Raw genomic sequence first — 14,395 nt, 5'->3', positions numbered from 1 at the left:
AATATGGTTTAAAATGCTTACTGCTAACCCTTGCACAATATAAAAAACACACACAAAATGGTGGCTTTAAAGGAATGATTAGGGAATGAGGAGAACAACTACTATTAACTTTTAATTGTACATGTGTTTACTGTTTATTCTACTACCTACTAGTGCTTTGGAGACATGAGCTGTGAACAAGACAATTATAATCTAGTCATAATATTAGTGTCTAACTTAGTCTTGCCAATGGGCAAAGATCAATATCTTAAAGAATGCTGCTATGTAATATACGTACCTTAAGTCTAGTCATGCTAATGGTGTTAATTGTGTTAATATGCACCAAAAAAAGAAAACAAAATTAGGACATTGAGGGATTATCTGACGTTTCTCTTTGCGCTGTCCCGTGTTTCGATAGTTGTCAGCTGCAGCGAGGGGTTAGAGGAGGGGAAGGCTGCAGAGCTGTGGTGTCTGACTCACTCTGCATACTGTACAACTCAGTGGAGGCTGGTGGAGGTAGAAATCTGCCCTGGTAGAACACCAGGCTCCCCTGGTAGAACACCGCCAGCCTCCCCCTGGTAGAACACCAGCCTCCCCTGGTAGAACACCAGCCTCCCCCTGGTAGAACACCGCCAGCCTCCCCCTGGTAGAACACCAGCCTCCCCTGGTAGAACACCAGCCTCCCCTGGTAGAACACCAGCCTCCCCCTGGTAGAACACCAACCTCCCCTGGTAGAACACCAGCCTCCCCCTGGTAGAACACCAGCCTCCCCTGGTAGAACACCAGCCTCCCCTGGTAGAACACCACCAGCCTCCCCTGGTAGAACACCAGCCTCCCCTGGTAGAACACCAGCCTCCCCCTGGTAGAACACCAGCCTCCCCCTGGTAGAACACCAGCCTCCCCCTGGTAGAACACCACCAGCCTCCCCCTGGTAGAACACCAGCCTCCCCTGGTAGAACACCAGCCTCCCCTGGTAGAACACCAGCCTCCCCTGGTAGAACACCAGCCTCCCCCTGGTAGAACACCAGCCTCCCCTGGTAGAACACCAGCCTCCCCTGGTAGAACACCAGCCTCCCCTGGTAGAACACCAGCCTCCCCTGGTAGAACACCAGCCTCCCCCTGGTAGAACACCAGCCTCCCCTGGTAGAACACCAGCCTCCCCCTGGTAGAACACCAGCCTCCCCCTGGTAGAACACCAGCCTCCCCTGGTAGAACACCAGCCTCCCCTGGTAGAACACCAGCCTCCCCTGGTAGAACACCAGCCTCCCCTGGTAGAACACCAGCCTCCCCCTGGTAGAACACCAGCCTCCCCTGGTAGAACACCAGCCTCCCCCTGGTAGAACACCGCCAGCCTCCCCTGGTAGAACACCAGCCTCCCCTGGTAGAACACCAGCCTCCCCTGGTAGAACACCAGCCTAGTCCAGAGAAATCAGAATTTCTGCCTTACTGTGAAATTCACGTGTTCTCCTCTCCTGTACATGTACTGTTCATGACTCATCTGCAGGGGAGTGGTCTTATTCCTAATGACATAATGACACAATATATATCAGACAGGGGAGGCTGGTGGAGGGAGAAATCGGAGGACGGGCTCATTGTAATACATGAAATGGAATTTGTATGAATCACATCTGTTTTCCATTCCATGCATTACAATGAGCCCGTCCTCTGATTTCTCCCTCCACCAGCCCCCCTTCTCTGGTATCAAGGTGGGAGAAACTGGATATGGTTGATTACATCTGATAAACATTTTGTCGGTAAGGGCAACAATGTTTTTGTTGTTGTCAGACAAACCAGCAGTACCGATATTTTATTTGATATATAGAGTTTGACTTGTGCACTAACTGTAACACACTGTGCCATGATTTAAGTGTAACTTTGTACTTTTCCCCCCCATGCTAAATAAAATTAACATAAACCTGTTGTTGTGATGGTGGAGCTGGTGTGTTTCTGTTAGGGAGTTCAGTGCAGAAATATGACCCAGGTGAATACAGAACATTCAAGGAATTCAACATCCGACACGCACACACACACACACACACACACACACACACACACATAGACGTACACGCACACACACACACACACACACACACACACACACACACACACACACACACACACATAGACACACACACACAGGTCCAGGGTCTTGTCCAGCGGTCCAGGAGGTTAACGGTGTCTCTTCACCTGAGCTCTCCCCCATGCAGGGTGGTAGTCTGTGCACGGGCGGGCGCCCCCCCCCTCCCTCTCCTCACCCCACCTCACCCCCCCAGTCATGGTCCTGCCGGGCAGTGGGCATGGCGGCTTGACGGCAGAGGGGACCCTCTTACCTCCACGCAGCGCCCCCCCACCCCCCAGGCAGACTACCAACCTGCATCGGGGCCGCGGGCCGCCTCCACGGAGGGTGAGTCCTCACTCACAGCCTGGCACTGCTACTGCTACTGCTAGTCACTGGAGGTCAAAGGTTAGAGGTCAGGGCACAGTGACACACAGAGGGCTACCACAGTAACCAAGCCTTCACCTGCTCTCTCTCTCTATCCTCTCTCTCTCTCTCTCTCTCTCTATCCTCTCTCTCTCTGTCCTTCCCTCGAACTCTCTCTGTCCACTCTCTCTGTGTGTGTGTGTCTCTCTCTCTCCTCTTACTCTGTCTCTCCCTCCCTCTCTCTATCCCTCTCTCCCTCCCTCTCTCTATCCCTCTCTCTCTCCCTCTCTCCAGTCTACTATCGTAAGAAGAACCAGCTCCACGCCGTGAGGCTGCGTCTCCAGAGTCCCGAGTACAAGCTGAGTAAGATCCGCTCCTCCACCATCATGACTGACTACAACCCCAACTACTGCTTCGCCGGCAAGGCCGCCTCGCTCAACGAGCTGAAGGAAGTCCCCCGCAAGAACATCACCCTCCTCAGGTAGACCACACTGTACCTCACTCCCCTGGGAGGGAGATGCTCCCACAGTATGTTCTATCCACCCTTTCCCCACCCTCCTTACTTATGTGAGTGTGTGTGTGTGTGTGTGTGTGTGTGTGTGTTTGTGTGTGTGTGTGTGTGTGTGTGTGTGTGTGTGTGTGTGTATGTGTGTGTGTGTGTGTGTGTGTGTGTGTGTGTTGTTGCAGGGCCTTGGGCCATGGAGCGTTTGGGGAAGTGTACGAAGGACAGGTTCTGGGGATGAGTGGCGACAACACAGCCATGCAGGTTGCCATAAAGGTCAGTTTTCCTGTGTGTGTGTGTGTGTGTGTGTGTGTGTGTGTGTGTGTGTGTGTGCGCGCACCCATGCGTGTATTCTCTGAAGGGATTGAGAGCAGAGTAGAAGTCACATTTCCGTTGTAACAGACAAACCAATATAGTCGTGTGTAGCTCAGAGCGGTGACAATGACATCATTATTAAATAGAACAGACATTCCCATTCAAGTCAACACTCCCCAGTGGGTTGACTGGAACAGAGTTGTATGTCTTTGATTAAGGCTGAGCTGACAGGGGGACGGACCAGAGCAGCACAGTAGAAGTGGAGGACATGGAGGACATACCAGTAGCTCAGGGGAGGCTGGTGGAGGTAGAAATCAGAGGACAGGCTCAATGGTTTGAATAAAAACATGTTTTACCATCCCTTTTGATCAGAAAATGAAAAAAAACAAACGCTTTTTATGACTTATTATTGAATTATTGATTGTTGCTGATTGTTGAGTGTGGAGAAAGATCCCAAAACATTTCGTTAGGTCAATTACAACTGTATGCAATATAACATTGGACTTGATTTGATTTGATGGTCCCATACCATTCATTACAATGAGCCCGTCCTTCGATTTCTTTCTCCACCAGCCTCCTCTGGTGTTTTACACAACATGTCTCTCATCTATCTGACCTATAGCTCTAGTGTTCTATATCGATGGTCTGTTACCAGCCTCACATGGAATGTGATAGAACATCTCACGCTGCTGACCTTTCTCTGGATGGATCGAAAGGTCACAGTGTCTTCTTTGTCCCTGACACCACATGGTGCGTTTATGTTGCTGGTGTTGTTGACGAGATACCCTGTGGAGAAGGGTCACACTGCTTTGATGACATGTAACTATTTTCTGGTGGGTAGAATCATCTCGGAAACAGGTGATATAATATGTCGTAACGTGACTTCTACCTACTGCGCTGAACATTAAACAAAGAAAAACGAACCGGACCATACAAGGACATTGACGTACGAACCGTGTTTAAGACTCAAGAAACATTGTTCATTCACCATTCCTTCCACTTTTCATTTTAGCATTCGCCATTCCTTTATTCATATTCCCACAAAACATTATGAGATTCTGATTGATGATTTCATGTGAGACCTTTAATCAGCTGATGAGGCCGCAGTCTCTCTCTGCATGTGTCTGTCTCTGCAGGTGTCTCTCTCAGCATGTGTCTCTCTCTGCATGTGTTTTGGTCTGAATAGCACCTGATTGCCCCTGACTGTAGATGCCTTTCTGCTCCACAGACCCTTCCGGAAATCTGCTCAGAACAAGACGAGATGGATTTCCTGATGGAAGCTCTGATTATGAGGTGCGTTGGAGTGGAACACACACTTGGCCACCTCCACATCCTGTCCCCTGAAGTCTCACACACACACACACACACACACACACACACACACACACACATACATTCCACAACACAACCCAACATGTGTTGGCCAGACAAAGACCAAACCAATCATCCAATCATCACTTAGCACTCTCAGCAGGCTTTGGTCGCAACACTAGCAACTGCCGTGTTTTTTTCCTTCCTGTCTGTCTGCTTGTTTTGGTAGCCAGCCTTCCAGCCGTTGTTTTGTTGTAGTGAGTCAGGTAAGTCATTGCCTTCACAGAGACAACAGATGTCACACAACACAGAGACTAATAGGACGTAAGTGCATAGCTAGCTAGCTAGCTGTGAAGGCCCCCTTTCTACCCAGAGAAAATGTTGCATATAACAAACAAGCAATTCTGGTGACAGTTGATGGTTGAATAACATAGTGGTTAGTGCGAGTGAAAAGCATGACATGATCGGGTCTAGGAAATGACACAAGGCTGATTTGCACCTGTCCGATAAACTGCTCTGATCACAAGAGCGTGGCATATTTGCCACCTATAGTGAGAGAGAGAACACACACACACACGCATAAACACACACACACGTACACTCACACACAGACTGTACATATATACACACTAGCTGTGCAACGGTTCTCGGTTTTATATTGAGCCGTACGGTTCGCCATCCATGGTTCAATACACACTAGTGAATGTGGGTTTTTCAGTTTATGCTGCGTATCATTGTGAAAGTCGGAGGTCGAGTTTGTCTGGAACGCGGTCGCTTCTTGTTCAAATGTTTTGTTCATGGCGAGCGGAGTTGAGAACATGGCAACAGTTTGAGGAAGCCCCTGATTGCTACAAGTCTACGTTGTGGTGGGTGTCATTCATTTTGGTTTTGTCCTTGTGTGTTCACAGTAAGTTCAGCCACCAGAACATTGTGCGCTGCATCGGTGTGAGTCTACAGATCCTGCCCCGCTTCATCCTGCTGGAGCTGATGACCGGAGGAGACATGAAGAGCTTCCTCCGGCAGAACCGGCCCAGGACGGTGAGGGTTCACCTCTCATGGCTCTCAGCTGCAGATCGGATCACATCAGATCAGATTCAATTGAATTGTCATTGACAGAGTACAAAGCACAAAGGCAACGAAATGCAGTTTGGCATCTATGGTGTTATATCTGACTATGTAATGGTGTTATATCTGACTATGTAATGGCCCTGTAAGTCTATATACATCTGACCAGACTATGGTGTTATATCTGACGCGTGTTATATCTGACCAGACTATGGTGTTATATCTGACCAGACTATGGTGTTATATCTGACCAGACTATGGTGTTATATCTGACTATGGAATGGCCCTGTAAGTATGTGTTAGTGGGGTTGTTTACTACATTGTGGATATGTAATTCACGATAATGCACATTTAATTTGGGCCTATTTTATAGCTTGTTCACGTTTTTAAGGGTAGTGTGCTGTAGTGTTTAGGTTCTGTGTGTGTGTGGTTGTGTGTGTAAGTGTAAGAGAGAGAGAAAGAGATAATTGGGGTAATAATAGGGGATAGGTTGCCATTACTTTTGTCATACTTATTGTGCATGTATCTATTGTTTTCTCAGAGTCAGGCCTCCTCTCTCACCATGTTGGAGCTGTTGCACATGGCCAGAGACATCGCCTTCGGCTGCCGCTACCTGGAGGAGAACCACTTCATACACAGGTTCATAACCTGTTCATAACCTGTTCATAACCTAGCACCATAACAATCACCACTTCATAACCCTCCCTACCACCATAACAATCACCACTTCATAACGCCCCCTACCACCATAACAATCACCACTTCATACATAGGTTCATAACCTAGTCTTTTTACAGTGAAACAAGTGCTAAGTGATGTGTTTGATACCATTCCTCATTCCATTCCATTCCACGCATTACAATGAGCGTTTCTTCCGATGTATTCCTCCACGAGCCTCCCTGTTCTCTATGTGTTTGTCGAGGAAGTGAGTCATTGTGGGTCCAGAATGAAGTGGGAACATTACTACAGTAATAATGCCACAGTGAAACACCACACTTTGTATTTGTGGAGTAAATAGCAGTTGGGTGTCTGAAATCATCTGTGAGTCTCAAGGAGGTTGGAGGAGGTTTAAACGGTCGTGTGTTTATTGTCTATTCTGTGTTTCAGAGATCAGCTTTAAGCCACAGAGGCGGTTTAAACTGATGTTTATTATGTGTTTCAGGGACATCGCTGCCAGGAACTGTCTGCTGACCTGCTCTGGACCTGACAGAGTGGCCAAGATAGGAGACTTTGGGATGGCACGTGATATATATAGGTACGCCAGTAGACTTATACAGACTTACTGTGTGCTTCAAATATGCTCGTAGATGACTTGCTGTACTGTATATGAACAGCTGGGTCCAATTCCGTTAGCACCCTCTGATTTTTGTTGTTTGCTGTTCACACATTTATTAATTTCATGTACAACTGTACAGAACAAACAAAATAGGATTGTTAAAACTAGAATTAAGCATTTTTGCTTGAAAAACCCAAATTGGCCTGAGGGGTAGTGCATCAACTAAACATCAACATCGCTAAAGGAAAATCCAGGCTTATTTTGATGACTTGTGAAGCTTGGATTTTCAGTTAGCGACGCCACTGGACACTGAATACCCCACTGGACACTGAATACCCCACTGGACACTGAATGCCCCACTGGACACTGAATACCCCACTGGACATAATTGTTAGTACTTTGTTGAACAGGCTTTGGTGAAGATAACTGAAGATCTTGAATCTGTTTTTCTTAGCCATCAGTGAGCGTGCAGCACTTTAGGCATTTTTTTTTTTTTTTTTAAATGATTAAATTAGACATCAGTAAACAAGAGCTCATTCTGTCACCAGAACATTTTGACGTCACCAGAACATTTTCCCAGCAGGATTTTTTACTGATGACCAAATGAATTATGAATTATGTCCAGGCCAATTTGTGTTTTTCTTGGTAAAATGCTTAGCTTTAGAATGTTCTCTTGTTTGTTCTGTACAGTTGTACATTAAATTACTAAAAGTGTGAAGAACAAACGTTGGTTGAATCTGTGCTTATTGTGGAAGAAACAGCACTAAGGGTGCCAATAGAATTGACCCCAGAGTTCCCTGGCTGGCACCCTACCAGACATTATGGTATCATCTACAGGACAACGGATGCCCCGAGGCTGTTTGTCTTCATTCTATGGGATATTTTACATTATGGGATGCACAATGTGTGTTTGTGTTTAAGTCTCAGCTTACTTGTGGGATCAGTCCAGCCCTCGGCAGTGCAGGATACAGTCATCATCTGTACTATATTTTGGATCTGGAGAGGCTGGTGGAGGTAGACATCGGAGGACGGGCGTTTCATTGATACCATTCTTCATCCTCCACCATATACAATATAATAATGACCTCGTCCTCCGATTTCTACCTCCACCAGCCTCTCCTGATATGGGTAAAAAAAGGGAAAAAACTTCTGCTGCATGTATGAATAATGTTGAACCAATGTTATTACCTCCAACTATTGAACACTATGGTGATTTGAGGGCCATGTGTGACTGTCCCCTGCAGAGCCAGTTACTACAGGAAAGGTGGCCGTGCCATGCTGCCAGTCAAGTGGATGCCACCTGAGGCCTTCATGGAGGGCATATTCACCTGCAAGACAGACACCTGGTAAGTACAACAGTAGAACACGGAGAGAAAACAATCAATCAATCAAATGTATTTGCATAGCACTTTACACATAGGCAACTGTTGCAAAGTGCTTCACAACAACAACAAAATACTAAACTATATAAACAATTACAATACAAACAATATGATCTAACACCAAACCATATAGACCCCCAAAAAGCAAGCCAAGCTAAAAATATGCACATCTAATTCATCTGGTTCAGGACAGAAGAACGTATCAAATAGAATGGAATGTCTGCAACTCTGGTATGCGCCCACGGTGATTTGATTCAGACGTATCTAATCTGAATTAAATCACCGTGGCATACCATAGTTGTGGGGTAATGTCCAGTTGTGGACATTACTTTTTTCTTTAAACACACTAACACCCACATAGGCCCTGTAACTCTATAGTGTGTCTGTAGTATGTCTGTAATGTGTGTGTGTGTGTGTGTGTGTGTGTGTGTGTGTGTGTGTGTGTGTGTGTGTGTGTGTGTGTGTGTGTGTGTGCGTGCGTGCGTGCGTGCGTGCGTGCGTGCGTGTGTGTGTAGTGCGCGTGTGTGTAGTGTGTTTGTAGTGTCTATAGTGTGTAGTGTTTGTAGTGTGTCTATAGTGTGTGTAGTGTGTTTGTAGTGTGTCTATAGTGTGTGTAGTGTGTCTATAGTGTGTGTAGTGTGTCTGATATAAGGAGATCTTTCTTGGTCACGTGGCCGGAAATTATATATTGATGACTCAGAGAGAAGGTTGAATCGTAATCATTGTATTAGGCAGATCTGGGTTGCATTCCCATGTACAGATGTTTCCAAGGCAGCATGCTCTGTTAAGTCCAAGCTTCAAGCATGGCTACGACATGGCTGGTGCCGAGCCTGGCTGTGGCATAAAGAGATGCCAAGCCAAGTACTGATGTTTGTTACAGCTTATATACAGTTCTCAGAGAGGAAATAGCTTTTACCTCGTAACTTACAATAGTTCCCATACATGGCTCTATCCTGTGTCCATGCTGCTCTACCCTGCTGACCACTGCAGTAAGGCTCCTATGTCCTTAGAGTTAAACTGGTCTTACTGTTACTTGATATGGTATGTGCCTGCTCCTAAATATGTTGTTTACTACTGAGAGTGGGCACACCTAAAATATGTTTAAGGTTAAACAATGAGTATTGCAATATTTGATAGGCACACAACATTTGCATATAGTCACACAAAAACGCATCATATCAGTGTCTGTAGGGTGGTCTGCAGAAGTTGGATAAGATTTCTCCTAGAAACTGTTCCCAGCTTAAGTTATGTATTTCCCTGGCTTATAAAAAGATTTGGATTTTGAGAGGGGAAAGCTGAACTTACTGATCTGAGCTTCAAGACAACTCCTCCCCAGAGCCTAGTTGGAATGATGATGAATGCATTGGCTTGACTACTGCACCCGCAGGCCCCTGCCTCAGTTCCCTGATCTCTGCTTCCCTCTGCAGGTCGTTTGGAGTACTGCTGTGGGAGATCTTCTCTCTGGGGTACATGCCCTACCCCTGTAAGACAAACCAAGAGGTGTTGGAGTTTGTGACCAGTGGGGGCAGGATGGACCCGCCCAAGAGCTGCCCTGGCCCTGTGTGAGTTCATGTGATGTGTTAGAACAGTGGTTCTCAACCTTTTTTGGGCCAGCGCCCCCCTGTCCATTATCCAGGTCTCTTACCGCCCCCCATCAAAAAAAGTAGGCTTATTTTCTTCCCTGAATATTAATGTTGACTAATATTCTGTGTTATATCACAGAACAACAATAACACAGCAGCGATTTCACACATGTCCGGTGCAGAACAAACAGTAGGCTACAAAACGGTATATTACAACTAACATTGTTTGTTTTTTAAGTGTGCTGGTGTTGCATTTCGCCAAATTGCTGTTTTATGATGCTAATATTTATTCATTTTTGATTGGACTTTGGGGGGGGTGGTGGTGTCACAATATGGCGGCAAACGCTAGGGGGCTATTATTTAAATATTTTATTTAGTATTCTATGGTATTATTTTCATAAACTGACCACTTAGTTCGAATTTCTCATATCAAAACATAACAAAGTTCCAAAGTTCAGAGCTCTGCGCTCTGGGAGCGCTCAGAGATGGGTGCTCTGACTGAAAACACGGTTTTGCCCGAGCGAACTGACCGTTCGTGCATTTACGAACGTACCCGTAATAACACTGCTGACAGCTGATCAATCGCAAGCAGAGTAGTGGTTTCCTATAGCAACAAAAGACGCTGACAGCTGTTCGGAGTGCTTATGTGTTCGTTTCCAGGACATCAGAGGAGCAACATATCACAAAAAAGCGATCGTATATTTTAGTTTGTAAACGTTAAGACGAACACATCGCAATGCTAACCTCAGAATGGCACTAGGGATAACATCCACAACAACACTTAACAGTACCGTAATACATTTATGTAATATACTGTGATGAACCTGCGAGGGGAGGGGACATTCGTAGCTGATTTCTCTAGGTTCGATTATTGGTAAGCGACAGAGAGCTTTCCGGACTGGTTACAATACGATCGCTTTTTTGAGATTGTTCCTGCTGTGATGTTCTGGTATGGTGGTATGGTATAAGGCAGGGGTGCCCACACTTTTTTGAACCAAGATCTACTTTTCAAGTAGCCAGTCTGCCAAGATCTACCAGTCTAGTTTAAACATCGCAAACGTACACGCACGTACTAACACACACACACACACACACACACACACACACACACACACACACACACACACACACACACACACAGTTCCCAGCCTGCATAGTACAATACACTTTCTCTCTCTCTGTCACACAGCCACACAGGAGAAGACCATCACAAACCCTCCCTCTTTGCTATTCTCACTCACACACACACACACACACAGACACACAGACACACAGACACACAGACACAGACACAGACACAGACACACACACACACACACATACACACACACACACACACACACACACACACACACACACACACACACACATAACACACATTTGCCAGTCTGCATAGGGAGCCATAGCACAAACTCTCTCTCCCCCCCTCTCTCTCTCTCTCTCTCTCTTAAACACACACACACACACACAGTCACTTTCTCTCACTCACACACTGACAGCCAGTCTGCAGTACCATAGCCAACTACTGATCCAACAAACAGAAAAGTAAACCAGATACAAAACAGGTAATTCCCTAGTTTGAAAGGAGGAGATAAATGCATTTCTCTACCTTAGTGGGAGACCTGGCACTGGGAGGAGGCAGCTAGTCTCTAGTAGTCAGGGCTGTAGGAGCTGGTTGTAAGGTGTAGGCAGGCTGCAAGGTGTCATCAGCCACTGTGGATCTGTCATCGAAAAGGCAATCTGCAGCCTCGAGAAACGCTTTTTTCACAATTTCGCCGTCTTTGTTTTCTTCTTGTGTTCAACAAGAACGTGACTGACGCGATAAGAAGCTATCGTTGCAGCCGTACGTTTTCGCTCTTTTGCCACATTTCCCTTCTTCCAAACAGTCATCATAGATAGAAACAGCCATCATAGATTTGCAGATCAGACAGACGCACTTCCAATATCACATTGTGTAAAAAAGTCCTCCTCCCATTCTGGATGGAAGTTGTACGTTATTGGTTTCTTACTTGGTCCAGCTTCCCCACTCATGTGTATACCCTTTCTTTAGTATTACATAGTAAATAGTAGAAATTGGAAGGCTAACTAGTTAATTAGTCTCGCCGGTATTTAGTATTTTGTAGTTGGCGCTGTTGACTGCGCATGCGTGGTGAACCGTGTGTTAGGTGAAAAGATCAGATCGCAGACTGGCTTACCTGTACGTCAATCAAGTGGCAAAAGCCATAGTGAGGATGGATGATAGGCGAACCTTTTTTTTTTCTTCTCCTTTTGGGTTTTGTTCAATGCCATGCGATCTACCCATACTACCTTTGAAAAGACGGTTTGTCCGAGCGAACTGACCGTTCGTGCATTTACGAACGTACCCGTAATAACACTGCTGACAGCTGTTTTTCATGAGAAAAATACTTTATGCGTGACCGCCCCCCAAGAACACCTCAACGCCCCCCTTTAAAAAATATTTGTTCCAGCGCCCCCCGATGTTGTCTGAACGTTGACAAACGATGTGTTAGTTAGAAGGACGTCATTGTTCCCTTGAGACGACATCTTTTGTCTATACATATTGGGGTTTTAAATGATGTATTGATTTCTGTATTTTACTGTGTTGTATGTTTTTGTAGGTCTCGTTTTGTAATTGTATTTGATATTGTGGACAGATACACAGTCAAATACACATCAACTAAGACTAAGACTACACGTTTTCAGTTCATTATTGTTGCAGCAGTACCTCTCATTGACAGTTATTTGTAGTCAGGAATGCAATTCTGTCTGAAGTATGTAACCCTTCAGAGAGATATTCCATCATCTACTAGTTGATGATTCATCTCTCACTTTCTCCCGTGTAGCTACAGGATCATGACTCAATGCTGGCAGCACTGTCCTGAACACAGACCTAACTTCTCTACTATTCTAGAGAGGGTTAACTACTGCACTCAGGTAACTACTGCTGGGACACTTCCGTCTTACCCTCCTTGTTTCCCTCCCTCCCTTCCTTCTTTGTTCCTTCTTTCCTTACTTCCTTCCTTTTTTTATTTGATACTTCTCTCGTACATATATTCACCCTCATCCCTCCCTCCCTCGCTCCCTCCTTCCTCATCTCCCTTCCTTCTTTTTCCTCCCTTCCTCCCTTCTTTTTTCCTTCCTTCCTTCCTTCCTTCCTTCCTTTATGTCATACTTCTCTTGTTCATCCAATCACCCTCCCTCTCTCCCTCTCTCTCCCCCAGGACCCAGATGTGATCAACACCCCCCTGCCTGTGGAGTACGGCCCCACCGTGGAGGAAGACGGAGGGACACTGATCCGTCCAGAGACCTCCGGCAGCCTGACTCCTCTCCTGGTGTCCCACTCAGGTCCCCTGGACCCCCCCCCTCCGCTCAGCACCCTGGCCCCCAGCCCGCTACCCCCGCCCCAGCCACACAAGCCACGCCTCCTGCTCCAGAGACCCCAGCAGCTGCCGCAGGAAGTGACCTCATACCGCGAGGCCCTGGAACCGTGCTGGGCGGAGGCGGTCCCCGCCCCGGGGATGGGGGCGTGTCCCGGGGCCTGGCTCCACCCGGAGCCCCTCCCCCTCCACCACAGACCCTGCTCCAGGACCAGCTCATCTTCGGGAAGCCAGCGTCTGAAGAACAAGACCAAGAACCTGTGGAACCCCACCTACGGGTCCTGGGTTCTTGAGAGATCTGGCCGGGGGAAGACGGCCCTGTCTCACACCCAGTCCATGCCCCTGTCCAGCCCCGCCTCCGGCACCGGCCCCTCCGCTGCCCAGTCTGCCACCCCTGCAGAGGGCACTGACTCTGGGTGTGACGGTAACACCAGCCTCCCTGCCTCCAGCCTCTGCTCCTCCTCCCCCTCCCCGTCCTGCCAGACCCTCTCCTCGGGCCCCCAGGGCCAGGGCGCACCCGGCCTGTCCTGCCGTAAGAGCCCAGCAGGGGGAGCCGGCGGGGGGCCAGCTGTCACCATGGACCTGGCTAAGCTCCAGAGCTTCCCCTGTGGCAACGTCAACTATGCCTATGACGAGCAGAGCTACGAGGCTGAGAGCCTGCCCCTGGTGGTGGTTCCCAAAACGCCAGAGCCCAGCCCCAGCACCAGCACCAGCTCTACCTCCACCCCGACCCCCAGCCGCAGCTTCTCCTCGGGGCTGGGCCTGGGCCTGGGGACGGCCTCCTCCTGTATGCCCAAGCTGCTGCTGAAGCGTCATGCCAGCTACGGACACGAGGATGTGAAGAGGCACACCAGGCCTGAGAAGCCCACCCGCGACAGAGACTCTGGCTTCTCTCTGTCTGAAGACCTCAGTGTCACTCCTGTCTAAAAGACCGCTGCTGGGGGTTCTAGAACACCCGGAACATTCCAGACACTGGGGCTCTAGAACACTGAAACATAGGCCGCGTTCGTAGAAATCCGCTCTGGAATCTAATCAGCACTCATGGAATGCGTCTTGTCTAATCAAATGGCTTGGTAGCTTTAGGGCGTTTGAACCCAGGGTGCGCTCCGGCGCTCTCAGAGCGAATTTACGAACGCAAGCTATAATGGACACTTGGGTTCTAGAACACTCTTGGAACATTCCC

General features: G+C 47.6%; 1 protein-coding gene across 1 annotated transcript in view; it reads left to right on the top strand.

Moving 5' to 3' along the window:
• Nucleotides 1–14,139, top strand: part of ltk (leukocyte receptor tyrosine kinase) — a gene marked incomplete at both ends in the record, with an annotated part of 80,938 nt that extends 66,799 nt beyond the window's left edge. Inside the window, 10 exons of the mRNA XM_080523473.1 lie at nt 2,696–2,882; nt 3,089–3,179; nt 4,447–4,511; nt 5,438–5,567; nt 6,136–6,233; nt 6,757–6,849; nt 8,115–8,216; nt 9,680–9,814; nt 12,679–12,769; nt 13,057–14,139. Of these exons, the coding sequence (XP_080379599.1) occupies nt 2,696–2,882; nt 3,089–3,179; nt 4,447–4,511; nt 5,438–5,567; nt 6,136–6,233; nt 6,757–6,849; nt 8,115–8,216; nt 9,680–9,814; nt 12,679–12,769; nt 13,057–14,139 (2,075 nt within the window). The remainder of the gene's footprint in view (nt 1–2,695; nt 2,883–3,088; nt 3,180–4,446; nt 4,512–5,437; nt 5,568–6,135; nt 6,234–6,756; nt 6,850–8,114; nt 8,217–9,679; nt 9,815–12,678; nt 12,770–13,056) is intronic.
• Between the last annotated feature and the right edge of the window lie 256 nt (nt 14,140–14,395).

The sequence above is a fragment of the Nansenia antarctica genome (assembly GCF_963989245.1).
Source record: "Nansenia antarctica genome assembly, chromosome: 1".
Lineage (NCBI taxonomy): Eukaryota > Metazoa > Chordata > Actinopteri > Argentiniformes > Microstomatidae > Nansenia > Nansenia antarctica.
Note: the sequence above shows the minus strand (reverse complement) of the source record. Positions and strands in the feature narration are given on the sequence as shown.